The following is a 25689-nucleotide window of genomic DNA, read 5'->3' on the forward strand; positions in this document are numbered from 1 at the left end:
TGGAGCATTTCATTCCCGCATTCCCACTTACAGATGAATTGCTTTGAAATCCGAATCGATGGTTTGGTATCGGAGTGTGGTTCACACTACATTTGCCCCGATTGCATTTTCTTGCCGCAAAATAAAATAAAATAACCCACTTGTGGTTCACATTCATGAATCAATCTATTCAAAACAGACCCGCTCCAGCCGACCAAAGGGCAAATTTAAATCGATTCCAATCCACATCTGGTTGTTCACACTTGCGTGGAATTGATTTAGCCAAAAAGATGTGGAAAAAAATCAGTGTCAAAAAGACACAGGTTAAATGGTTCTAGCGCATGGCTCCTCCTCTCCGAATTGCTTCAACAATCTGGTTCAATTGGGAATCAGGGTCATTTAAACCGGTTTGTGATCCGGTTTAAATGGTAGTGGGAATGAGGCCTATATTATTCAAGTGTGGGTTAGTCAGCCCTACATCCTGACCCATTGCTTCATTAATTTATTTATATTTCCTGGCTAGGACCCAGTTTGCAAATCTAGCATATATATTTTAGTTGTTCCTCATGGATGACTGCAACATCTTCTCATGTTCAGAAGCATAAAGGCAATAAAAGGAACAGGCCATCCTGCTTCATGGACACTAAAATACTGCATGAACCCTGAGGCATGTGCTTGCATCAACGCCAGCCTCAAGAAAGCTGGTGATGTTTGGTTTCGTGATGGTGATAATGATTCAAGTCCCACCTTCTCCTGAAAGGAGATGCTCAAGGTGCCTGATAAGAAGCATTTTTCTGTGGATCAAACCCTCTGTTAGAAGAGGATGACTTGACCTGGTCTTGGTTGTGCATTGGGAAAAGGATCTTTGAAGGAAGATCTTCTTTGGGTCTGAAAAGGAACACTGAAACTCACTGAGACTCCTCTCCCCTTTCCCCTGCATTTTGCTCCACACAGGTTACTATATGACGTTGATGCCGGCCACATGAGCTTCGTGGAGGAAGTGTTTGAGAACCAAGTCCGGCTTCCCGGCGGGCAGTGGATCCACATGGCTGAGGCCTACACCGATGTGGTGAGGAAGAGCTTCTCGGGGGGCTTCACAGGAGTTCTGTCTTTGGGTTTTAGTCCATCGTGGAAACTGTCCTACCAGTGGGTGAACATGCGCCCATCTGTGTGCCCACAGCCACAGCCCATCAATACACTTCCTCCTCATCTTCCATGCTCTTCCTTCTTCTCTTCTCCTCTACCTGTTTCTCTTCCTCCCTGTTTCTTCTCCTCTTTGCACCTCCTCCTCTCCTCTTTTCCATCTTCTTCTCTGTCTTTTCCTCCCTCTTCCTCTTCTTCTTTCTACTCTTCTTTCTCCTCTCATCTCTGCTCCTCCACCTCTTCTTTCTCTTCTCTGCTCCTCCTCCTCTTTTTTGTCTGTTCCCTCCCTCCTCCCATCCTCTTTTTTTCCTTCTCCCTCCTCCTCCTTTTTCTCCCTCTCCCTCTTCTTCCTTTTTCCTTCTCCTCCTCTTCCTCTGCTGCTGCTCTTGTCTTCCTGCTTCTCCTTTTTCCTCTCGCCTGCTCCCCTCCATCCTCTTCTTCTTCCCTTTCTTCCTCATTCCTTCTCTCCATCTTCCACATCTTTTCCCTCTTCTTCTCATTCTTTTTTCTCCTTCTACCCTTCCTCCTCCTTCCCCACTTCCTCAATCTCTTCTTTTTCTCTTCTTCTTTGTCATTTGCTTCCTCCTCCTCCTCCCCCTTCCTCCTCCTCCTATTTTCCGTCTTCTTCTTATCTTTTCTTCCATTTCCTCTACTTCTTGCTTCTTTTCCACTTCCTCTACAACTTCTTCTTCCTTATCCTCCTCTTCTCTTTCTTTCTTTTGTCGTTGTCGTTGTCATCGCTGTCCTCCTCTTCTTCCTTCTTCTCATCTTTCCCTCCACCTCTCTCCTTCTCCTCTTCCCTGCTGCTGCTGTGTTCCCTCTCCTCCCTCCTCCTTCATTTCATTACTGGACTTTCTTCTTCTTTTCCAGAATGGGGAGAAGGTTCTGCCCAAGGACGAGATCGAGTGCCCTGTGGGTTGGAAATGGGAAGACTTTGAGTGGGACATCGACCTCAACAGAGCCGTGGATGAGAGAGGTATTGGAGGAAGGAGGGAGGGCTGTCTAGGCTCATTGTGTGTCTTGAGAGACCTGTGGATGCCACCACCAAAGACCCAGCAATGCTGCTGTGGAAAGAGCAACACATTAGGCCCCTTGTTGCATTGATGTGTGCACTTGTTTGGATTGTTGCAGAATATCCATCCATGCACTTCCACGCACAATCTCACCTGGAGCACAGGCAAAGTGTACAGCTCTGCCAGGTGTAACTATTTTTAGCAATAGCATTTCCATTTCTATACCGCTTGTCAGTGAACTCAGCACTCTCTGTTTACCATCTGTAAGCCAATTACTCCTTTTACTGACCTACGAAAGGCTGGAAGGCTGAGTGGACCTTGGAGCCCTCCTTTAGGATCGAACTTGCAACGTGCCAGGGGCAATGGAGCTCTGCCCGGTGTAACACATTTCTTCCTTCCTTCCCACACCCTTAACTTCCCATTCTGCTGATAATTTCAGTAAACCCCACAAGAAGAAAAAGGCATCCCCCTTAGATCATCTGGAGATCTTGTCAAATGAAATTGTCATTGGCTCAAAATGACCATCAGACGATAGGACCATAGAGGTGGAAGGGACTCCAAGGGCATTTAGTCCAAACTTTTACCAAGTGCAGGGAACCTGGGGCTAAAGCACTCCTGAGAGATGGACCCACATTTAATTTTGCCCGAAATATGTTTAGCATGGGTTTATTTTAGCATCACATCAGATCTAAGGCTGAGATCCTGAGGCTGAGGAGACAGAATGCAATGTTACACTCATGGAGTCCTCTGGCAATTGAGCGACATTGCCTTGTTAGTGAATTGCAATGCCACACAACTTAAGTGCATGTTGTGGACTGATGTGCACTTGCAATGTGGATCCACGCACAGCACGGAATGCCCAATTGCCATCTGTGTGGAGCATATGTGGAAATCTTCTTCCCCACACTTGAGCTGGTTATAGTTGTACCAAAGCAGGCAACTGTTTCAATAAAGACACAATCACACATGTGTGAGATACAAAAAGAATTCCAGTTTCTGTATTCTGAAATATGAAATATCATATTGTCAAATTTGAAAATAATGCCATACTTTCTGTTCTATTGGTCATTGAGCTGAGAGAACATTCAAGGCTGCACCCACACTGCAGAAATAATCCACTTTGACACCACTTGAATTGCCATGCCTCAGTGCCATGGAATTCTGGGAAGTGTAGCTTATTGTGGCACCAGAGCTCCCAAAACTACAGTTCCCACAGTTCCCTAACATTCAGCCAGGGCATAAAATCATAGAATCGTAGAGTTGGAAGAGACCCCAAGAAGGACCATCCAGTCCAACCCATTTCTTCTGCCATGCAGGAAATCTCAAGCAAAGCATCCCAACAGATGGCCAATCAGTAGCTAAAGCGGTCTCAAACTGTTATTACTTCTACAATGTGTTTTGTGTAGCCTCTGGAGCAGCAGAAAAATAGATGGCTCCACTTTCTACTTACACCTTTAAATGTCTGGAGGGATGTCAAGTAGAAAGTGGAGCCATCTCTATCATGTTGCAAGAAACAGCATAGTGGTTTGAGCATTGGACTATGACTCTGGAGAACAGGGTTTGAATCTCAGCTTGACCATGGAAACCCACTGGGTGATTTGGGCAAGTCACACTCTCTCAGCCTCAAAGGATGACAATGTCAACCCCCCCCTCCAAAGTAGCATGCCAAGAAAACCCCATCAGGTTTGCCTTAGGGTCGCCATAAGTTGGAAATGACTTGAAGGCCCACAGTAACAACTGTCACATCACAACTCCTCCTCTCCAGACTAAATATACCCAATTCCTTAAGTTGATCTTCTCTTTATCATCTTCTCTTTGTCTCTGAGGCTGGGAATACGGCAACACCATGCCTCCAGACCACAAACCCAAGAGCTGGGTCCCTACGGAGAAGATGTACCACACGAACCGTCGCCGGCGTTGGGTGAGGCTGCGCCGCAGAGACCTGGCTCAGATGGAGGCCCTGAAAAAAGTGAGTGGCGTGCGGCCGTCTTTGGGGCTACAGATGTGAGAGAAATGGTAATGCACACCTCAATCCGTGTCATCCAGATGTTTCAGCCTGGCACATCTGTCAAAGTGCTGTCAAAAGCATCCCTGGCAACTTGGAAAGAAAAAGTAATGCAAACAGAAACAAGTAAATAGAGTGGTCCCTCCACATTTGCCAGGGTTTAGGGTGAAGGACCCCCGTGAATGTGGGAAAACTGCAAATAAACAAATACTATTCTTTTTAACCTAGAGGACACCTCTCTAGGAATTTGCAGGTCCTTCAGTGCAACTCTGTGGTCAACATCTGCCAGAGTTGGATCATAGAATCATTCTGGAGGACCTACAAATGCCTAAAGAAGTGTTTTCTCTAGTAATTTCCAAGTCGTCCAGTGCAACTCTATGGTCAACATCTGCCAGAAGTTGATCATAGAATCATTCTGGAGGAGTTATAAATGCCTAGAAAAAGAACTTCAAGGTTCTCCCACACAACTCTATGGCCACCTTCCAGCCAAGTTGTGCTGGAGGATTTAGAGATTCCTAGAGAGAACATACTAATCAAATCTGCAAAATCAAAGCTGCAGAAGTGGAGGACCAACTGGAAATAGGCAAGTAAAGGGGTTAAAATAAAAGGAGAAGTCATTTAACTAGATAGAATAATGAGGGGAAAGGGTCCAGGAGTAGTTGTTTTGGCCATATAGCAAATCCAGTCAACCCCCCCCCGAACAGGGATACCTTTCTTGGCCGACCAAAATGCACAATATATATGTTGCAACTGTTTGAAGCTTCTCCACTGGCTTCTTCATTTATATTTATTTATATTTATATCTTGCCCTTTCCTCAAAACTGGGACACTCAGGGCAGCTCTCTCTCTCTCTCTCTCTCTCTCTCTCTCTCTCTCTCTCTATATATATATATATATATATATATATATCACACACACACACAATGTACAAAAATGGTACATAAAAATAGAATTAAATTATTACATGGTAAAAGAATAAAATACCTTTAAAAAGGTAATAATGCTTAAAACACTTTTAAAAATAGCATCCCAAATCCACAAAACACCTATACTTTTATGGGGCCAACCGAAATGCACAACATGTAGTTTGTGTATTTCGGTTGTTCCAATGAAGGCATGACTGTTTAGTGGATTTTGGATGCTGTTGTACTGTGAAGAAGAACCTGATGCTCAAGTTTGACCAGCAATGCCTCGTCTGGGCTCTAGGTGGCGACCTTGGACCATGAGTTTTGCCTGGGAAACTTCCTGGCAGAGTATACATTTTCTTCCCAAATATTTAAAGAGAAAGAGCTCAGCAGCAAAGGGGGCTGGTGCTTTGGGGCTGGATGGAGGATTGTCCAGAAGGGGAGACTGAGGCTGAGAGATCCTACACTAATCCTTGCTGGTGGAGCTATGCATTGGTTGTGCTATGCTGCTCTTGCACTGAATGGTGTTTTGCACAACTGAGCCAAGATGCTGAATGTGACACCAATATGCATGTGGATCCATGTTCAGTGCACACTGCACACTCATGCACATCTGTGCACCATGTACATCCATGCACATCCATGCGCATCACATAAGCAACTCTGCTTCTGCAGTCTCAAACAGCTGATCTGCACTGTGCATTGCACATGGATCCACATAGTTGGACAAAATGGCTAATATAAGCAGCACAGCAGCAGGATTTTGCCCTTCAGGTTTATCTATTTTCTGACAACTGCTATGGCACCCCACTTTAGCAATAGCAATAGTAGTGTTGTTTATATACCGCTTCATACCGCACAAAGCATTCCTAAGTGGTTTACAAATGTAAGCCAATTGCAGATGACACCAAATTAGGAGGAGCAGCTAATACTCCAGAGGACAGGATCAAAATTCAAAATGACCTGAATAGACTAGAAAGCTGGGCCAAAGCTAACAAAATGAAATTCAACACAGAGAAATGTAAGGTACTGCACTTAGGGCAAAAAATGAAATGCATATATATAGGATGAGGGACACCTGTCTAAACGAGAGACTTATACGTGTGAAAGGGATCTAGGAGTCCAAGTAGACCACAAGGTGAACATGAGTCAGCAGTGTGATGCAGCAGCTAAAAAGGCCAATGCAGTTCTAGGCTGCATCAATAGAAGTATAGTGTCTAGATCAAGGGAAGTCACCAGGAGCCCTGGTGGTGCAGTGGTTAAATGCCTTTACTGCAGTCACTCACTCAAAACCATAAGGTTGCGAGTTCAGTACCAGCGAAAGGGCTCAAGCTTGACTCAGGTTTGCATCCTTCTGAAGAGGTCGCGAAAATGAGTGCCCAGATTGTTGGGGACAATTAGCTTACAGTTGTAAACCGCTTAGACATTGTTAGTTCAGTATGAAGCCGTATATAAACTAAGCTGGGTTTTTGTTTGTTTGTTTGTATAGTGCCCCTCTCTTCTGCTTTGGTCAGGCCTCACCTGGAATAAGACAGTGTCCAGTTCTGGGCAAAACAATTCAAAAAGGATGTTGAGAAACTGGAGCATCCAAAGGAAGGCCACCAAATCGGTGAAGGGCCTGGAAACGATGCCTTATGAGGAATGAATTAGGGAGATGGGTATGTTTAGCCTTGAGAAGAAACGGTTAGGGGGTGATATGGTAGCCCTCTTTAAGTATTTGAAGGGGTGTCACATTGAAGATGGAGAAGCTTGTTTTCTGCTGCTCCAGAGAATAGGACAATGAACAATGGATGCAAGCTGCAAGAAAAGAGATTCCAGCTCACCTTTAGGAGGAGCTTCTTGACAGTAAGCGCTGTTTGACAGTGGAACACACTCCTTTGGAGATTATGGTGGCGTCTCCATCTTTGGAAGTCTTTAAGCAGAGGCTGGATGGCCATCTTTTGGGGGTGTTTTTATTGTGAGTTCCTTCATGGCAGAACAAGGTTGTACTGGGTGGCCCTTGGGGTCTCTTCCATGAGTCTATGATTCTATGCTTCTTCTCCTTGTTGGATGCCGGCACTGAAAACCCTCTCTTTCCTTCCCTGCAGTACAAGCAGGAGGAGCTGGAAGGAGAAGGATGGGAGTATGCCTCTCTTTTTGGCTGGAAGTTCCACCTGAAATACCGCAAGACGGATTCCTTCCGCCGGAGGCGATGGCGTCGCCGGATGGAGCCCCTTGAACAGACTGGAGCAGCGGCTGTGTTTGCCTTGGAAGGAGCCCTGGTGGGTGCCCCATCTCTTCTCTCCTTCCCTTGCAGCTATCCGTCAGGGTCCTGACCTTACAACCCTAAGGGACAGCATTTGGGGCTGTAGCTATGGGGCTTCTCAAAATGAGGACATTGCCAACCCCAAATAATTCTGCCCCCTCTAGTAGATTTTTCCTTCAGTCTCCAAATTTCCAGCTTTGCAGGAAGTTAAAACATCAGTTGAGAGCCAGCCTGGTATAGTGGTTTAAATGCTGGACTACAGCGCAGGAGACCAAGGTTTGAATCCTTGCCCAGCCCTGGAAACCCATTGAGTTGCCTTGGGCAAGTCCCACTCTCTTGGCCCCAGCGGAAGACAAAGGCAACTGCTCTTGGAACAAATCTGGCCAAGAAAACGCAGTGATAGGTTCTCCTTAGGGTCACCATAAGTTGATAGTGACCTGAAGGCACACAACAACAACAACAACAACAACAACTTTAGTTGAGTGTTTAGAAATAAACACTCAAGGAAAAAGGTGAAAAGGGAAAGTGACGCAGGGAATGCAAGCACAGCAAATAGGATAGTTCTATGAGTGAGTGATTTTCACTGTCTCACTATCTGCCATGATAGAAATTTGGAGCCTAAAGGCAAATATCATTTTAGGGGGCTAGAGATCTTATTTCTGGGGGCAATGCCCCTCCATAGCCACACCTGAGACAGCTGTATTTGCATTGAAGGGAGACACACACATCTGCACACATCTTTGCGGACGCTTTTGAAAAGAATACGTCGGAGCTGCAGTTGGAATGAATAATGTTTCCTAAGCATTGCTTTGAACAGAAAACAGTTTGTTAGTAGCTGCAGAGCTGTTGTCACTGTCTGACATCAAGTTGACTTTGACTTATGGCGACCCTCAAAATGACAGACATCTAAGAGCCCTCTTGGAGTGCATTTACACTGTAGAAATAATTCAGTTTGACACCACTTTAGCTTCATCCTGTGAAATCCTGGGATTGGTAGTTTTACAAAAGTTCAATTGGTGTCAAACTGCATTCTTTCTACTGTGTAGTTGCACCGCTGGTCATTAGGGCAGCATTTGGGCCTTCCTTGACCAAATCAATCCATTTTTTGTGTGACTGTCTTCTTTTCCTGCTTCCTTCCATGTTTCCCAGCATTGACTTCTTTTCCAAGGAGTCTCTTATCATGTATGTCCAAAATACAACAGCCTCCATTGAGTCATCGTGGCTTCCACAGAGTTCACTTCTCTTTTTGGCAGGTCATGTATCGGAAGAACTTTCCTCCAGTATTACATTTATGATGTAGTTTCCAGAGGACCAGATCTTGAGAATCACTATTCTGCTTGACACATCTGTAAATATCTGACAATGGCTGTACCATGTAACCTCATGGGCTTCTCTGACCCAAACATGCTCAACATCCTACAGGTTTTCCCCAAACTCTGGCCTTCCAGGTGTTTTGGACCGCAGCTCCCAGAATCCCAGACCATTGGCCAAGATGGCTGAGGCTTCTGGGAGCTGAAGTCCCAAACATCTGGAAGACCAGAGTTTGGGAATCACTGCTAAGCTGTTTCTTATAGGGCTTGGCTTCCAGACCTTTAACCATCTTGGTTGCCCTTCTCTGGGCATGACTGGAATCCTGTTCTTAGTCCCAGATAGATGTTGTTATTGTTGAGTGCCCTCAAGCCAACATTGACTCATGGTGACCCAATGGATGAGACATCTCCAAGACCCCCTGACCTCCAGTGCTCTGCTCAGGTCTTGCAAATTCAAACCCGTTACCGCCTTAATAGTGTCCATCCATCTGGTGTGTGGTCTTCCTCTCTTTCTAATTCCCTCCATCTATCCTAGCATTATTGTTTTTTCCAATGATTCATGCCTTCTCATGATGATTCATGCCAACTGTACAACAGCCTCAGTTTGATCATCTTGGCTTCCAGAACAGTTTGATCTGTTCAGGGACCTATTTGTTTGTCCTTTTGGCCATCTGCAGTATCCTCAGCACTCTTCTCTAACACCACTTCTCAAATGAGTTCATTCTCTTCCTATCTGCTTTCTTCACTTTCAAGTTCTCGCATGCATACATAGTAATGAGGAATAAAGTGGCTGGGACGATCCTCACTTTAGTGTTGAGAGTTATGTCTTTACACTTGACACTTTCCTGGATCAGTGCTTCCAGGACAGATTATGCTTTTCACCAGGGAATGGTTCCTTCTTTTAAATAAGGTAAAGTACTTACATTGACCCAGGGATAAGTTGACTCAGGTTTTTGGGCTCAATTTTTTGATCTAAATTTCTAGACTTATACGTGAGTATATATAGTGATCACCAACACTTTATACTTTGCCTGGAAACTAATTGGCAGCCAATGGAGTGATTCTAATATTGGTGCAATGTTCTGGGATGTCCCAGTGATCAATCTGGCTGCCATGTTTTGAACTAACGAAAGTTCGCAAACCTGGTACAGATGTAGCCCAATGTACAGGGAGCTGGGTATGTTTAGCCTGGAGAAGAGATGGTTAAGAGGTGACATGATAGCCCTGCTTAGGTATTTGAAGGGATGTCCTATTGAGAATGGAGCAAGCTTGTTTTCTGCTGCTCCAGAGAATAGGACCCACAACAATGGATGCAAACTACAGGAAAAGAGATTCCACCTAAACATTAGCAGGAATCTCGTGACAGTAAGAGCTGTTCAACAGTAGAAGATGGTGCCTTGGAGTATCATGGAGTGTCATTCCTTGGAGGTCTTTAAGCAGAAGCTGGATGGCCATCTGTCAGGGATGCTTTGATTGAGAGTTTCCCTCCGGAGGGATGCTGCAGCAGCCAAACTGTGCAGCGTCCCTCTGGACCAAAAAGAACCTGGAAAAACCAGGTCCTTTTGGTGCATGGGGATGCCATCATCAGTGTGACATTAGCGCACTGTGCTGCACCCATGATACAAGCGCGGTGCCCGGAGGTGTGGACGTAGCACCAAGCTTGCGTAATGTACGTGAACCACATATGGACAGCGCCACGTAAAGATGGATCGTGCGGATGCTGTGTGCTCCGGAACCCTAAAATTGGCCCGAGGCTGCCGCAGACCCGCTTTCTGGTGTGGGCCTATGATTCTAGAGCGCATTGCAGAAGACCAACTTGTAGGTTACTAGCGCATGGACTACCATCTTTGTGGGCAGCTGTCCTTCAAAACGGCCAGGACCACACCAGTCTGTGTCCTGTGGGGTCTCTTGTGGGGCTGCCCACCGTCCAGAGAAGTTTAAGGCCCAAAGCTTTGGCGTTTTGAAGTCATTCCCAGTTCAGATGACTTCATTCCGAGGGAAGTCAGGGCCACGATCCCCCTGCAATGTTTTCCTAGCCATCCTAAAGGCTTGTTGAAAGTCAAGGCTGCTCTTAGAAAGGCCGTCTGAAAGGATGGCTGTCAGCCTCCAGCCCCCCTTCCCCGTCCCACACGGTCCCCCCCTTCCTTGCCCCATTCCCACATTTATTTTCTTAACTAATATGCTGGCTTTCTTAAGACATTGGATTTCATAATCTCCTGGCTTTTCAAGGAGCTAATGGGAACCAAAGGGCTCCGGCACAAAGACACTATTATATGTTCCCCCTCCTCTCCGCTCGCCCCCCTCGCCTTCCCCTCCTCTGGATTTTCCTTCTTTATGTTACATTTTGTCCTTTCCTTCTTTTTCTGACATTTGGACTCGGTTTTAAACAAGTTAATATATAAAATTTAGTCATGTGGTTTGTTTTTTCTTCCAACCCCCCCCTCCTTTTAAAAAATACGTTTTTGTATATTCTTACTCACCTCGAGGAGTTGCCAAGTTTCCCCGCCGTGGAAGCGCAACGACATGCTCAGAGAAAAGCCCCATGGCACGCGCTGAAGAACAGGGAAATAAAAGAGAAGTCTAGCTGAACTTCATGGCCTTGTCGTTCCCCTCCCTCCCTCCCTCGGCTCTACTAGGAATTGTAATCCTTGTGTAGAGGATTTGTCTGACAGCTGTAGGTAAGGTTTTCATGGGATCACTTACAGGGAAATGCCACCATCAGGTGAGCAACCCTCTGAAATCCTTTTAGCCCTCTAAGCCATTCTCCAGAATGTTCTCTGATGGTATCAAATCCACAAGTTGTTGTTGTTGTTGTTACTGACACTTGAGTTGACCTCAACTTATGGCGACCGTATAGATGAGACATCTCCAAATTCCCATATTCTCTACCACTCTGCTTAGGTCCAAGGTCTCCCTTAATAGAGTCCACTGATCTAGCATGTCCAAGTAGACCACAAGTCCAAGGAGTCCAAGTAGACCACAAGTTGAACATGAGTCAACAGTGTGATGCGGCAGCTAAAAAGGCGAATACGATTTTAGGCTGCATCAATAGAAGTGTAGATCAAGGGAAGTAATAGTGCTACTCTATTCTGCTTTGGTCAGCCCTCACCTGGAATATTGTGTCCAGTTCTGGGCTCCATGATTCAAAAAGGATGTGGAGAAACTGGAGTGTTTCCAAAGGAGGACAACTAAAATGGTGAAGGGTCTGGAAACCATGTCTTATGAGGAAAGACTTAGGGGGCTGGGGATGTTTAGCCTGGAGAAGAGAAGGTTAAGAGGTGATATGATAATAGCTGTGTTTAAGTATTTGAAGGGATGTCACATTGAGGAGGGAGCAAGCCATCTGTCGGGGATGCTTTGATTTAGAGTTCCTGCATGGCAGGGGGTTGGACTGGATGCCCCTTCTGGTATCTTCCAACTCTATGATTCTATGACCGTATAGATGAGACATCTCCAAGTTCCCATATTCTGTACCAGGCCCAAGGTCTCCTTGATGGAGTCCATCATCCATCTGGCATGCAGCCTTCCTCTCTTTCTACTTCCCTCCACCTTTCCTTGCACCCTTGTCTTTTCTATGGAATCATGTCTTCTCATGATGTGACCAAAGTATGTCAGCCTCAGTTTAACCATCTTGGCTTCCAGGGAAAGTTCTGGCTTGACCTGCTCCAGGACCCATTTATTGGTGCTTTTTGCTGTCCGCGGGATCCTCAGCACTCTTCTCTAGCATCACATCTCCAATGAGTTCAGTTCCTTTCTCCATTTTGTTCACTCTGCAGCTCTTGCATCCTCACTCATCCTTCACTGTCCAGCTCTCATACATGGCCATGGGGAATACAATGGCTTGGATGATCTAGCTTTAGTGCTCAGTTGTATATCTTTACCCTTTATCTTCTTATCTAGTTCTTTCATGGCTATTCATTGACTAGGATGCAAGGAGAGGAAGGATGACAGAGAAGGGAAATAGCTTTGAAAATTGTCCATGATCTAATTGTCCAAAATGGATGGGAAAGCAAAGCCTGGCACTCTTCTCCCCTTCGCTACCAATATCATGGTGATGGCTATTCCTGATGTGCTGCTTTTCTGTAGAGTGAGCCGGACCACCTGAGCTCCTGGCAAATTCGGTCGGCCCAGGTGGGACCCACGTCTCTGGAAATCCCATCCGGTGCTATTTTCAACCCATTGCCTGACATTGGATAATTGAAAATACTGACTGATGGGGATCTGTGTTAACCTAGGAAGTGTGATCTCCTCGTTCAGCCCCTGTTCCCTGCCACCAAATATTTCACCCCAATTGCCACAATTAGGAGGTGATAAAAGCCCCTAAAAGCACAGAGGCTTCTCCGTCTGGGAAGAGCGTTTGTGTGCAAGAGAAGGACTCCCTTGAGTTCTTTTTCTAGCTGGGTTTCACAGTGTTGGCTGTGCCATTAACAGAAGTTATACTCCATTAATTTTATTGGCCAAGGTTCTTAGTGAAATATGTTTAACAGCTAATACATTGAGCAAGCGGGTGGGCTCCATTCATAACTGGCTCAGGGAAAGGTCCACTGAGTTTGATGATCAGAGTCCCAGCGGGATGGAGAGGCCCAGTCCTTCCCAGCAACCTCAGCTCTCTAGAAACCAGTGTCCCCAGTGTCTGGAGTGGTCAACTGGCCTCTGCCTTCCTTACTTGAGTCTGGGACTCAAAAGTGGCTTACAAAGGTTAAAACAAATACGGCTTTAAGATTCGTCTCCTACAGTGGGCCCTTGGAATTTGCTGAGGCCTTGTTCCAAGACCTTCTTATAGATACCAAAACCTATGGATGCTCAAGTCCCGTTATATATATAATAGTGTAGTAAAATGGTGTCACTTTTATAAAATGGCAAAATCAAGGTTTGCTTTTTGGAATTGTTTGTTTGTGAGTATTTTCAAGCCATGGATGGTTGAATCTGCGGATGCAGAATCTGTGGACCAGGAGGGCTGACTGGTTGTTTTATTTCACAACTATTACCATACACATATGGGAATTACAATTTACAAGTAATATTACTACAAAAAACGTTACTAAGGATCCTGTGTATTGTGGTAAGGGAGGAGATCAATGGGAGTGTGGTTGTGACACCATGAGTTACCACATCGGTTGACGCCTAGTCATGCCACTGGATATATATATATATATATATATGTATATGTATATGTATATGTATATATGTACATAGGGCTCTTGGTGTCTCTTCAGCTTAGGTAAAGGTAAAGGTAGTCTCTTGACATGAATGTCTAGATGTAACTGATTGCAGGGTGCGGTGCTCATCTCTGTTACTAAGCCGAAGAGCCAGCGTTATCTGAGGACTACTCCGGTGGCCATATGGCCAGCATGACTCTACCTTCCCACTTAGAAGCAGTACCTATTCATCTACTTGCATTTGCATGCTTTCAAACTGCTAGGTTGGCAGAAGCTGGGACTAGTGATGGGACCTCACCCCATCATGCGGCACTCAGGACTCGAACTGCCAACCTTTCGATCTTCTGATTGTCAGAACTGGCATCTAAACCACTGAGCCACTGCATCCCTCAGCTTGCAAAGGACAAAAAGCAGAGGCTTGGAGGGATGACCCTCTACTCCTTCCTTCTGCCAACAAAGCTCTTAAGATGGCTGCCTTTTGCCTTCTCTCTCAGGGTGGCATCACAGATGACAAGAGTGACGATGGCAAGTCAGTGTCGACACTCAACTTCGGTGTGAACCGGCCCACCATTTCCTGCATATTTGACTGTAAGTGACCCCGTGGGCTTTTAAAAAATTGAACCTAATCTTTTGTTTTGCCTTGCAAGAATGATGGGAGGTAGCTGTGATAGCAATAGCAATAACAAGGACATTTCTATACTGCTTCTCAATGAACTAAGCATTCACTAAGTGATTGTGGGCAGGCATCAAGAGTGCTGGAAAGAAGGTATGCCTGCCCTTGGCAAAAATGATTCAATCACTCTAGCCCTAAGATTGCAATGGCTGCAGACTTTTGCATTAGTTAGGAAGCCTTCAAACCGCCACACAGATGTACTGCCGCCCTTCTATATCTGACTGTATAGGTATCTGAATATAAGGCAATTATTAAATGACTTCCCAATCCCCTCTGACAGTTTACAGCTGAAAAGTGGGGCATGTCTGGCACATAGCCAATTAACAAGAGGGCAAAAGGAATCAATGTGGAAGAATACACAGAGCTCAAGAAGTTCTTCCTAATGTTTGGATGGAATCTCTTTTTCTGTTGCTTGAATCTATGGCTGCATTCGCACTTACAAACAAATTGCTTTATGATCTGAATCGATGGATTGGTTCGGCAGCGGAGTATGGTCCACACTACATTTGCCCCAATCACATTTTCTTGCTGCAAGATAAAATAAAATAACCCACTTGTGGTTCACATTGACGAATGAATCTATTCAAAATGGATGTGCTCCAGCTGGCCAAAGCCCCCCCCTCTCCGAATCACTTCAGCAATTCTGTTCAAGTGTGACCCATGGTAATTTAAACCAGTTCAAACTGATCTGTGATCCGGTTTAAAAGGTAGTGAGAATGAGGTCTATGGATCTGACCAGGAGAGGTCTGACCAAGTGAGGAATAGTTCACTTGAGTGTGTTTGATCTGAAAGATGATCTTCAAATATCTGAGCCGTGTTCAGATATCCAATGGGCTTTCAGAGGTAAAATGGAGTGGTCGTGCTTTCTGCTGTTCTATGGGGTCGGATCCAATCCAAACCAATGTGACATGCTAGCCTTGTTTAAACATTTGAAGGGATGTCATATGGACGATGGAGTAAGCTTGTTTTCTGCTGCTCCGGGGACTAGAACACGGAGCAGTGAAAAGTACAGGAAAAGAGATTCCACCTCAACATTAGGAAGAACTTCCTGATAGTGAGAGTTGTTGGACGTTGGAAGATGCTCTCTTGGAGGGTGATGGAGTCTCTTTCTTTGGAGGTTTTTAAAGAGAGGCTGGATGGCCCTCTGCCCCAAGGAGGGCTTGGATTGTGTCTTCCTGCATGGCAAAATGGGGTTGGACTGGATGGCCCTTGGGGGCCCTCCAAACCCTTGGATTCAATGATTCTAGAATTCTGTGCCCAGGCAGCCATTAGCAGAACTATCCAAAGTGCTGAAATGATTTGCAGAGATGCGGTTCAGAATTTTGGAAATTTCCTTTAAACCCTGCCTTAAAACTGGAGTGGACTTTGTTGTCCTTGTGTGCCTTAGCGCTCCACTAGATCCAGTGATTTCAAATATGAAGAAAGGAGATTCCAGCTAAATCTCAGGAAGAACCTACTAAGAGGCAGAGTTGTTTTACAGAGGAATAGATGCCCTCAGAAGGTGGTCAACCTTCCCCAAACTGTGTCTTCCAGACTGGGATGGAAAGCATATCAAAATAGAGTTTTAAAATGGTCAAAGAACATGTTTCTTGAATGTAGGGAAGGCTTGATGAGGACAGACCCGGAATGATGAGAGTCTTCATAGTTAAGGATTTCTTCTGTGCAAAACGTGCACATTTTTTTGCACAGAAAACAGCATTTTCTCTCCAGCAATCACCCTTTTGTCTGCTGAAAATATTGTTAATATGTCTGAATTTTATGCAGACTATGTCTCCAACTGCAGCATTTTCTGTGCAGGAAACCAAATTTTCTGTAGGGAAGATACTTCTCTTCTGAACAGAAATATGATTTTCTCTTCAGAAAATGCTGTTCACTGCATATAAAATGCTGTTTCCCACAAAAAATGTCCTGAATTGTGAAAAGTCTCAAAATATTTTTGAAGATTTTCTCAAAGCAAATTGTTAAAATCATGGTTGGACTGCACCTCCCATCATCCTTTGCCAATGGCGTTTCTTAGACCCTTCTTATTCTTCAATTGCTCGCTTGTTGTCATTGTTCATTTCTTCCTCTTTCATCCACGGAAGATGGAAACAGGTACCACCTGCGCTGCTACATCTACCAAGCAAGGGATCTGATCGCCATGGATAAAGACAGCTTTTCAGGTAAGCCCTGTGTTGCTGCCGTGGGATCTTAGATATTCCTCAGAGTACTTTGATGTGCAGGTTACTCAGGGTGTGATACTAGTAATGTTTGGCTCCAGACTAGGGGTAAAAGGGTGTTATTGTTGCTTCTTTCCAAAATCATGTCAGCATTGAGCAGATTTGGCCAAAGAAAGCCAAGGAAGCAGTTGAGCAAAACAGAAGTGCTCTGGTTATCTCTGTGTTTCCTTGCCTCATTTCCATCTGCAAAATGTGGGCAGGGGTATGCAGCGCAGAACTGCTTTTTGGGAAATGCCAAAGTGTGTATGTGTGTGTGTGTGTGTGTGTATTTATACCGTTGAAATAATGCAGTCTAACACCACTGATGAAGATGTCCATGGAGCTCTGAAAGCTTGCAACAAGCATATTGTGCATTTCGGGTGACTAAACCGAGGTTGTCATAGTTTAGGCACGTCATGAGAAGAAAGGACTCACTGGAAAAGTCTATAGTGCTTGTTTAAATGGAAGGCAATAGTAAACGAGGAAGACCACATGGACTCCATCAAAAGTGGATGGACTCCATCAAAGAAACCATGACCATGAAACTGGAGGAGCTGAGGAGGGCGTTTGAGGACAGGGTGACCTACAGGTCTCTCATTCTTAGGGTCAACATTGGTTGAAGTTGACTTGAGATCAGTTAACAACGAAGGATAAAACCAGTCTTGTGTTATGATTTGTTTTCTCAGGCCTAACATGTGTGCGCTACCTTAGATGCACTCACAGCTCATTCCTTGAGTTCATCTTGGGGTGGCTGAACCAGAGAGCCATCTCACCCATGCTTTTGAAAGAGGACCAAGGGATGGATCCCCCACCATCTCTGTATCCAGTGAGATCTGTTCTCTCATCCACAACAATCTGCCCTCTCTTCTTTATTCTCACGGCCGTGTGTGCATCCGTTGCCTTGAATCCAAACGCCCTCCGAGAAGCGTGATCTCATCCTCCCCGATTGGCTCGGCCAAACGGGAGTTGCTTTCCTCGGGTGGACAGTGGCCAATGACAACACATAGAACAGGCGGACATAATGTGGCATTGTGATTTGTCATCGGTCGAACAAAGCATAAAGGAGGGCTTGAAGGAGGCCCTTTGCGTGGTTATAAAAACAAGACCTGGTGTGGATATAAAGTTGAGACAAAAGGGCCTTTTTAAAAGGGTTTGTAAAAAATCCTGTTTATTGCTTGCGCATTCGGCACTCCTCCTTTGACTGGGAAAAGCAACAACCGACCACAAAGAAAAGACATGTTCCTCCTAGCAGGAGTTCTCCCTGTTGGAGCTGATAGTATCACAAGGCGGTCTGGTTCATTAAAGATCGATGCGGCCGGCTGGGAGTGCCAAAAAGGCAGATGGGGTGCAGCGAGGGGAGGAGAAGTCTCCATGCTGCAAAGCGATATGGGGAGCAAGGTGGCTGGACTGTCTGCCTCTTCCTCCTCTTCCTCCTCCTTTCATAGAACCATAGAATTGGAAGGGACCCCAGGGTTATCCAGTCCAGCCCCATTCTGTCATGCAGGAATACACATTCAAAGCTCTCCCAACAGATGGTCAGCCTCCATTTCAACACCTCAATATGACATCCCTTCAAATACTTAAAGAGGGCTATCATATCACCTCTTTACCTTTTCTTCTGCAAGCTAAACATAGCCAGCTCCCTCAGCCGCCCTTCATAGGGCCTTTGGTTTTCAGACCTTCCACCATTTTGGTTTCCTTCCTCTGGACATGCTCCAGCTTGTCAATGGCCCTTGTGGTCTCTTCCAACTCTATGATTCTATGATTCTATGAATTGTGGTGCTGGGAACTGGACACAATAGTCCAGGTGAAGCTTGACCAAAGCAGAATAGAGTGGGGCTATTACTTCCCTTGATCTAGAAATGAGGGTTCAAACCTCCATTCAGCCAGTGGAAACTCACTGGGTAACCTTGGGCAAGTCACACTCTTTTCTCAGCCTCAAGGAAGACAATAGTGCCAAACCTTTTCTGAATAAATCTCTTGCCATGAAAGCCCTATGAGAGGGTCGCCATAGGTTGGTGTCAACAAGAGGGTAGAGTCAATGTGGTGTAATGGTTTGAATGTTGGGCTAGGACTCTGGAAGACCAGGATACAAATCCCCATGGAAATCCATTGGGTTAGTAAGTCACACTCTCTCAGAAAAGCAATGGCACACTTCCTTGGAGTCCATTTCTTGCCCTGGTTGCCTTCCTTGGAGGCACATAGCAATGGCTACAACTCACTCTTTCTTTGTCTTTCCTTGTCTTTCTTTGCAGATCCCTATGCCATCGTCTCCTTCCTACACCAGAGCCAAAAGACGGTGGTATCAAAGAACACCTTGAACCCCATCTGGGACCAGACATTGATCTTCTATGAGATTGAGATCTTTGGGGACCCTCAGAACATAGCAGACTCCCCACCCAACATTGTGGTTGAAATCTATGACCACGACACCTACGTAAGTGTGGGAGAAGTGTGGGGAGGCCCTTTGGGAACTGTGCTGGCAATCTCCCCATGGGCAGTTCCCCAGGGGATGCTAGGAGTTAGAGTGATCCCTATCCCTTGCCTTCCTCTTCTTCCCAGGATCCTTAGCAGTGCCTCACAGGATTCTGTGGGAAAAGGCAGGGCAGGGAAACTGGAATAAATCCTATATAGATGTGTACTTCTAGGTCAAGTCACACAAACTCTCCTGAAAAGGAACAGCAGTCTTTGTCTCCATTTTGTAGACTATTTTGGTGGACTTTGTTTTGTATTTACTGTATGGAGGCATAGCATCATATTGTATGGTTGGGGTGGGCAATATATTATCTCAGCTCAATTTTTTGGGTCTCTGGGCCTCAAAGAAACAACAACAGCATTCACCAGCCCACCCCTCCACCCCCAAAATAAGGTGGTTTGAAAAGTAAGGTGTATATGAAACTCATATGTTGGAATAAGTATGTAACTTTTAAGTGTATGAAACCCACAAGTTGGAAATGATTTGAAGTACCTTCATGATGGCTACAAAGGTTGCACCTGGACTGGACTTGGCTTTTGGCTGTTTTATGCACACCTTGAGAGTGGCTTTGAGAGCCACATTCTGTGCTAAATGTCTGCAGATTGAATCAATGTGGAAAGTCTATAGGGAAGACTGCAAGGATAACAGACAGTCTCCACTCCATTCTCTCTCTCTTTCTCTGCCCAGGGTGCCGATGAATTCCTGGGACGTTGCATTTGCAAGCCGAGTATGGAACGGATGCCGAGGCTTGCCTGGTACCCAGTGGTCAGAGGCAACCACAGTGCCGGGGAATTGCTTGCAGCCTTTGAGCTCATTCAGCGTGAAAAGGTGAGTGAAGGAAGGGCTGGAACTGGTTGCCATTCCAGGCCTCCCCAGGACTTTATTTGGTTCCAAAAATGGAGATAAACGTCACTGCTATAAGATAAGCTCTTTGGAAAGTTTGGCAGACCCAAAGGAAAGTTGGATACTGATTGCTGACTGGAGGTGGTTATGCAGTTGTGGCTGTTGTGTGCCATCAGGTCATTTCCGACTTATGGCAACCTCAAGGTGAACCTAACCAGGGTTTTTTTTTTTGGTAAGATTTGTTCAGGGGAAGTTTGTCATTACCATCCCCTGATGCTGAGAGCATGTCGTTTGCCCAAGGTCACCCAGTGGGTTTCCATGGCCAAGCCAGGAACTGAACACTGGTTTCCAGAGCCATAGTCCGATGCTCAGACCATTATGCCATGCTGGTTATAGACAGCATATAACTCCCTTGCTGAAATGGCATCACTGGCTGCTATTCTGAAACAATTCAAAGTGCTGGTTTTGACCTAGAAAGTTCTTATGTGTTCTTGTTGTGTGCATTCAAATCTTTCCAGCTGTTCAGCAGTGGAAGATGATCCCTCGGAGGGTGGTAAGGCTCCTTCTTTGGATGTCTTTAAATAGAGACCGGATGGAAATCTGGGGTGTCTGTGTGTGCTTTGATTGAGAATTCCTGCATGGCAGAAGGGGGTTGGACTGGATGGCCCTTGAGTCCCTTCCAACTCTATGATTTTGTGATTCTAACGTATGGCGACCCTAAGGCAACCCTATCAATGGCAATGGCAGCACTGTGGCTGATGTCACCTGGTCTGGTGGCAGGGAGATCATCTAATACAAGTGTGTCAGGAGGGATATAATCAGGATGTGTGGCTACAGGTACAGAAAGCAGAAGAACCAAAGTCATTGGAAGCAAAAATGGGAGTAGAGATTAAGAGTGCGTCTACACTGTAGAAATAATGCAGTTTGACACCACTTTAATTGCATAGCGCCATCCTATGGACTCCTGGGATTTGTAGTTTGGTGAGGCATCAGCACTCTTGGGCAGAGAAGGTTAAAGACCTTGCAAAACTATAAACCCCAGGAATCCATAGGATGGAACTGTGGCACTTATAGTGCTGTCAAGCTGCACTGTTTCTACAGTATAGATGCACCCAGAGTATAGAAATATGTATGTTCTGGAGTACAACTCCCAGAATGCAATGCTGGCTGGGGGGTTCTGGGAGTTGTGCTCCAAAAAAGTAAATTCTGCAAGCTCAGTCAAAGGTCAAATGAAGTTGAGTCAGAGTTCCTTAGCATTTCACGGTGAGGCAGATACACATTTTGGGTGGCATCAGCTTCCATATTGCCCATCTTCACAAAATCATAGAATCCTAGAGTTGGAAGGGACCCCAAGGGGCCATGTAGTCCAACCAAACTCACCCAGTGGCTGAGCAGGAATCTGAACTCTGGTCTCTCAACCCTCTTCCAGGCAGGAATGCACAACTAATGCACTGCTGAAAGAGGTCCACCTGATCTCCAAAGATGGAGAGTCCACCAACCTCCGAGGCTGTTTGTTCCACTGTCAAACAGCACTTAAAGCAAAGAAAGTCCTTCCCAATGTTTAGGTGGCATTGCTTTTCTTGTCATTTGGATCCATTGGTTCATGTTCCAGTCTCTAGAACAGCAGGAAAACAAGCTGGCATGTACCTTCTCCATGACATCCCTTCTGATATGTAAAGACGGCTCTTATCATGTCACCTCTCCATCTTCTCTTCTCCAAGATAAGGGTCCACAGCTCCCTTCATTGTTCTTCCTGAGGCTTAGTTTCCTGCAGCTGACAAAATGGGCAGCTGTCCCTAAAAGTTTTGGCCCAACGAAACCGGTCTTGCCTTTAAGGGGCCACAACCAGGCTCTTTGTGGTTTTGGCTTTCCCAGACAGGTCCTGTTTGTATCTCCAAGAAGATGGTTGTCTCCAAGAAGGCAGCGGTCATGGGAAGTTCAAAGGAGGGAGAGAAGGTCAACAGATCCAACCTTTCCTCTTGCTTCTGCCCAAATCCCCGCTATCGCAATCTCCTCTGGAGTCCGGGAATGGAGTCTCTGAACCCCAGCCAGTCACACCTAATTGAATGTTCTTGTTTATGCAGCAAGAGTTGGCTTCGCGGTGGAGAGGCTTTTTTAAAAGTCCTTTATTTATTGTTTAGATGTTCTTTTACCCCTGTTTCTCAGTCTCCAGGTCTTCAAAGCAACAGACAAGAGAAATATTTATGTCTGTATACAGATAATCCATCTGGGGTGGATGTGGCCCCTACACTCCACTTTTCCAGGCCCCCAAGGTCCAGTAACCCCAATTTTATAAGGGAAAAAAAAATGAGTGATTTTGGAATGATGTTTGAAAAGCATGCAGAAAGCTCCCCAAACACACACCAAAATGCACAGCCTCCGGAATTTCACACCATTCCCAAATACCAGTTTTTATTTGAGACCCTCGCAAAATGGGGCAGAAAGTAACATGGCATCACTTCCAGCTGCCATTTTGAGAGGGACTGTGAAGAATACAGGAGTTTTTTTTTGGTTTGGTGTGGTGTGTGTATAGCCTGAAAGGGGGATCTGTGGAGGGGATTTGGTTCCTGGCCCCATATAGTTGAACACTCCTGATGTAGAAAGTCGAAAATCATACCATGGGAGTGTCAAAAATGTGGATATTCAACATATAAGACCCTAAGTCAGTGGTTTCTAACCTTTGGTCTTCCATATGTTTTGGCCCTCAGCTCCCAGAAGCTCCAGCCAGGTTGGCCAACAGGAATTCTGGGACCTGAAGTCCAAATCATCTGGAGGACCAAAGTTTAGCCTGGAAAAGAGAAGATTAAGAAGTGATATGAGAGCCCTGTTTAAATACTTAAAGGGATGACATATTGAGGAGGGAGCAAGCTTGTTTTCTGTAGCTCCAGAGAATAGGACCTGGAGGAATGGATGCAAGCTTCAGGAAAAGAGATTCCAGCTCAACATTCAGAGGAACGTCTTGAGAGTAAGGGCTGTTTGACAGTGGGACACACTCCTTCCTCGGAGTGCAGTGGAGTCTCCTTCCTTAGAGGTTTTTAAACAGAGGCTGGATGACCATCTGTCAGGGATGCTTTGATTGAGAGTTCCTGCATGGCAGAAGGGGGTTGGACTGGATGGCCCTTCTTGGGGTCTCTTCCAACTCTAGGATTCTATGATTCTATGATAGACCCGACTGAAGCAGCTTTTTGGGTGAGCTTGCAGCAATTGGTCAAAAGGAGGCAAGTGGGAGGAAGACAGAGAAACCGGGACACTTTTTTAAAAGCTGAAAAGGTGAAATGGCAGAGAATTAACTTGGACTTCCCCAACTGGGAATCGTTGGAGGGTCTGCAGCACAGGTTCATGGACCTCCACTTTGAATGGTCTGGGCTTCTCTTCGTCCTCCTTGCAGAAAAACTGCTTCTTTGCAGGGAAGGCTCCCTTTCCCCTGCTCTTCTTCTGAGCCTCTTTCTGGAAGGGCAGACTCCCATGGCCTTGAGTTCAGATGGCGCATTTTGAGATGCAGATGCAGGTTGCTGTCCCCTGATTCCTTGTCTCCCCTTCGACCCAGATTGCAATTCAGATCGTCTTTCGCCTTCAGCCGTCTTTGCTCAGGGGTGACTGGAATGCAAAAACTGAAGCAAGGATCCATCTCTTTCCAAAGAAAACATGACCCTTGGGGGGCCTGATAGGTTTTCCCTCCTTCTCTGGTTGGAAAGCTTTGGGGAGAAGGGAGTCGAGAGGCTGGCTGTGCTTTCGGCTCCCAGGTCTGTTCCCATTAAGAAGAATATCTTCATTCCTGCAGCTTAAGCCGAGCCAAGGAACCGAGCGGCCAAAGGTCTCTGTATCTCTCTTGCTATCAAGCAAGGAAGGAGTGTTCTGTGCTGCAGAGAGATAGACTCAGTGACAGAAAGGAGAGACATTGTGTTGACACCGGCGTTGTGTTGACAAAAACAATGCTGGGCCTTTGCAGGGAGAAGGAGAGGCTTGGCCACTGGGCCAATTTTGATTTCCGCTGGGATGCATCTCAGGCTGCGTCCGCAGTGCAGAAATAATGCAGTTTGACACTGCTTGAATGGCTGCAGCTCAGTGGTCTGGAGCCCTGGGATTTGTAGTTTTGTGAGATAGTCGTCCTTCTCTGTTAGAGAGCTCTGGTGCCACAACAAACCACAAATTCCAGGCCTCCACCGTGACTATGCAGTTTACTATAGTCACTGTTTATTGTTTATTGTTGTTATTAATGCAAGTATGTTTTTAATGGTAAATGGTTTTATTGTATTTCAAGAGGTGGGTGGGATTGGGGGTTACGTTTGGAATGTATATTTGAATGTTGTAAGGCACTCTGGTTGCGTTGCACAGAGGGGTGGGACAGAAATAAATTGTATTATTATCTTAATTATTATTATTAATATTCCATAGGATGGCACCATTTATTTCATTATTTTATTTACTTGTTTCATTTATAGCCTGCCTTTCTCCCTGGAGGGACCCAAGGCAGCTCACAGATTAAAAACCTATAACATTATTATAAAATTCAAACAATTAAAACAACTATATATAAAATCACATAAAATGTAGTTAAGTTAAAAACAGACTAACTATTTAGTCTGGCAGTTAAAGCAGCGTCAAACTGCATCATTGCTGCAGTGCAGATGCAGCCTCTGAATCACAGAACCTTACAGCTGGAAGGGGCCAGAAGGGCCATCTAGTCCAGGCCCTGCCATTATTATTATTATTATTATTATTATTATTATTATTATTATTATTATTATTATTAAACTTTATTTAGAAAGCCATGCAGTAAGACACAGCTGGGAGATGCCAATTTGTTTAAAGAACCTCTAAAGAAGGAGAGTGGTCTGTCTGTGACTCTGGAGACCAGAGTTCGAATTCATGCACTTGCAGGGTGACCTTAGACAAACCACATTTTCTCAACCTCAGAGGAAGGGAAAGGCAACCCCTCTCTGAAGAAACCTTGCCAAGAAAACCCTGCGATAGACATGCCTTGCTGTTGTTGCGTGCCTTCAAGTCATTTCCGACTTACGGCAACCCTAAGGCAAAACTACCCTGGGCTTTTAGAGGAATGGACTACCTTGAAGGATGGTGGGCTCTTCTTCTTTGCTGCTGTGTGTCCTCAAATCATTTCCAACTTATGGCGACCTTAAGGCATGTCTAGAGAGCCAGCATGGTGCAGCGGTTTGAGTGTAGGACTACAACTCTGGAGACCAGGGTTTGAATCCCAGCTCAGCCATGGAGACCCACTGATAGGTTCGCCTTAGGGACGCCACAATCAGAAGTGACTTGAAGGCACAGAACAACAACAAAACCTCTGCATTGGAAGTATTGTGTGGCATCTGCTTTGGGTCTGTGACAGAAATGACTTGGGGAAACTGGGACCAGCTTTGCCCCATAGAATGCCTCCTCACATTTCCATTTCCATGGGTCTGCCTTGCTTCTCCGGCCACAGGAGAATTGGCCCTCCAGAGTTTTCTCATTTCAAAGGTAGAAACTAAATGGCGTGTTTCTTCTTCTTTTCCCACAGCCGGCCGTCCACCACATCCCTGGCTTTGAGGTAAGGACACTTTTCTTGGCTGAGGGTCCCAAGAAGTGCCATTGGTTTTTAAGGATGTAAAGACGTGTAAACTTGATTTGATGTGCAAATTAGAGACGTGTAGGCAAGAATGAATAATTCAATCGCTAAGTTCAAGGAGGTGAACTTGGCTCTCCTCATCCCTACTTCCTCCCCCCACGACATACAGTTTTA

At 45.5% G+C, this 25689-nt stretch overlaps 1 protein-coding gene across 2 annotated transcripts in view; it reads left to right on the forward strand.

The window, feature by feature from the left end:
* The window catches only part of DYSF (dysferlin), a 167439-nt gene that overhangs the window by 70348 nt on the left and 71402 nt on the right, over positions 1 to 25689 (forward strand). For both annotated transcript variants that reach the window (XM_089526456.1, XM_089526457.1), the window contains 9 exons: positions 934 to 1048; positions 1993 to 2098; positions 3962 to 4104; positions 7133 to 7306; positions 14254 to 14347; positions 16517 to 16594; positions 18886 to 19067; positions 19794 to 19934; positions 25468 to 25497. In XM_089526456.1, coding sequence (XP_089382582.1) covers positions 934 to 1048; positions 1993 to 2098; positions 3962 to 4104; positions 7133 to 7306; positions 14254 to 14347; positions 16517 to 16594; positions 18886 to 19067; positions 19794 to 19934; positions 25468 to 25497 — 1063 coding nt within the window. The remainder of the gene's footprint in view (positions 1 to 933; positions 1049 to 1992; positions 2099 to 3961; positions 4105 to 7132; positions 7307 to 14253; positions 14348 to 16516; positions 16595 to 18885; positions 19068 to 19793; positions 19935 to 25467; positions 25498 to 25689) is intronic.

This window comes from Sceloporus occidentalis, unplaced genomic scaffold (genome assembly GCF_023333645.1).
Source record: "Sceloporus occidentalis isolate IW3139 unplaced genomic scaffold, rSceOcc1.0.p SCAF_5, whole genome shotgun sequence".
NCBI lineage: Eukaryota > Metazoa > Chordata > Lepidosauria > Squamata > Phrynosomatidae > Sceloporus > Sceloporus occidentalis.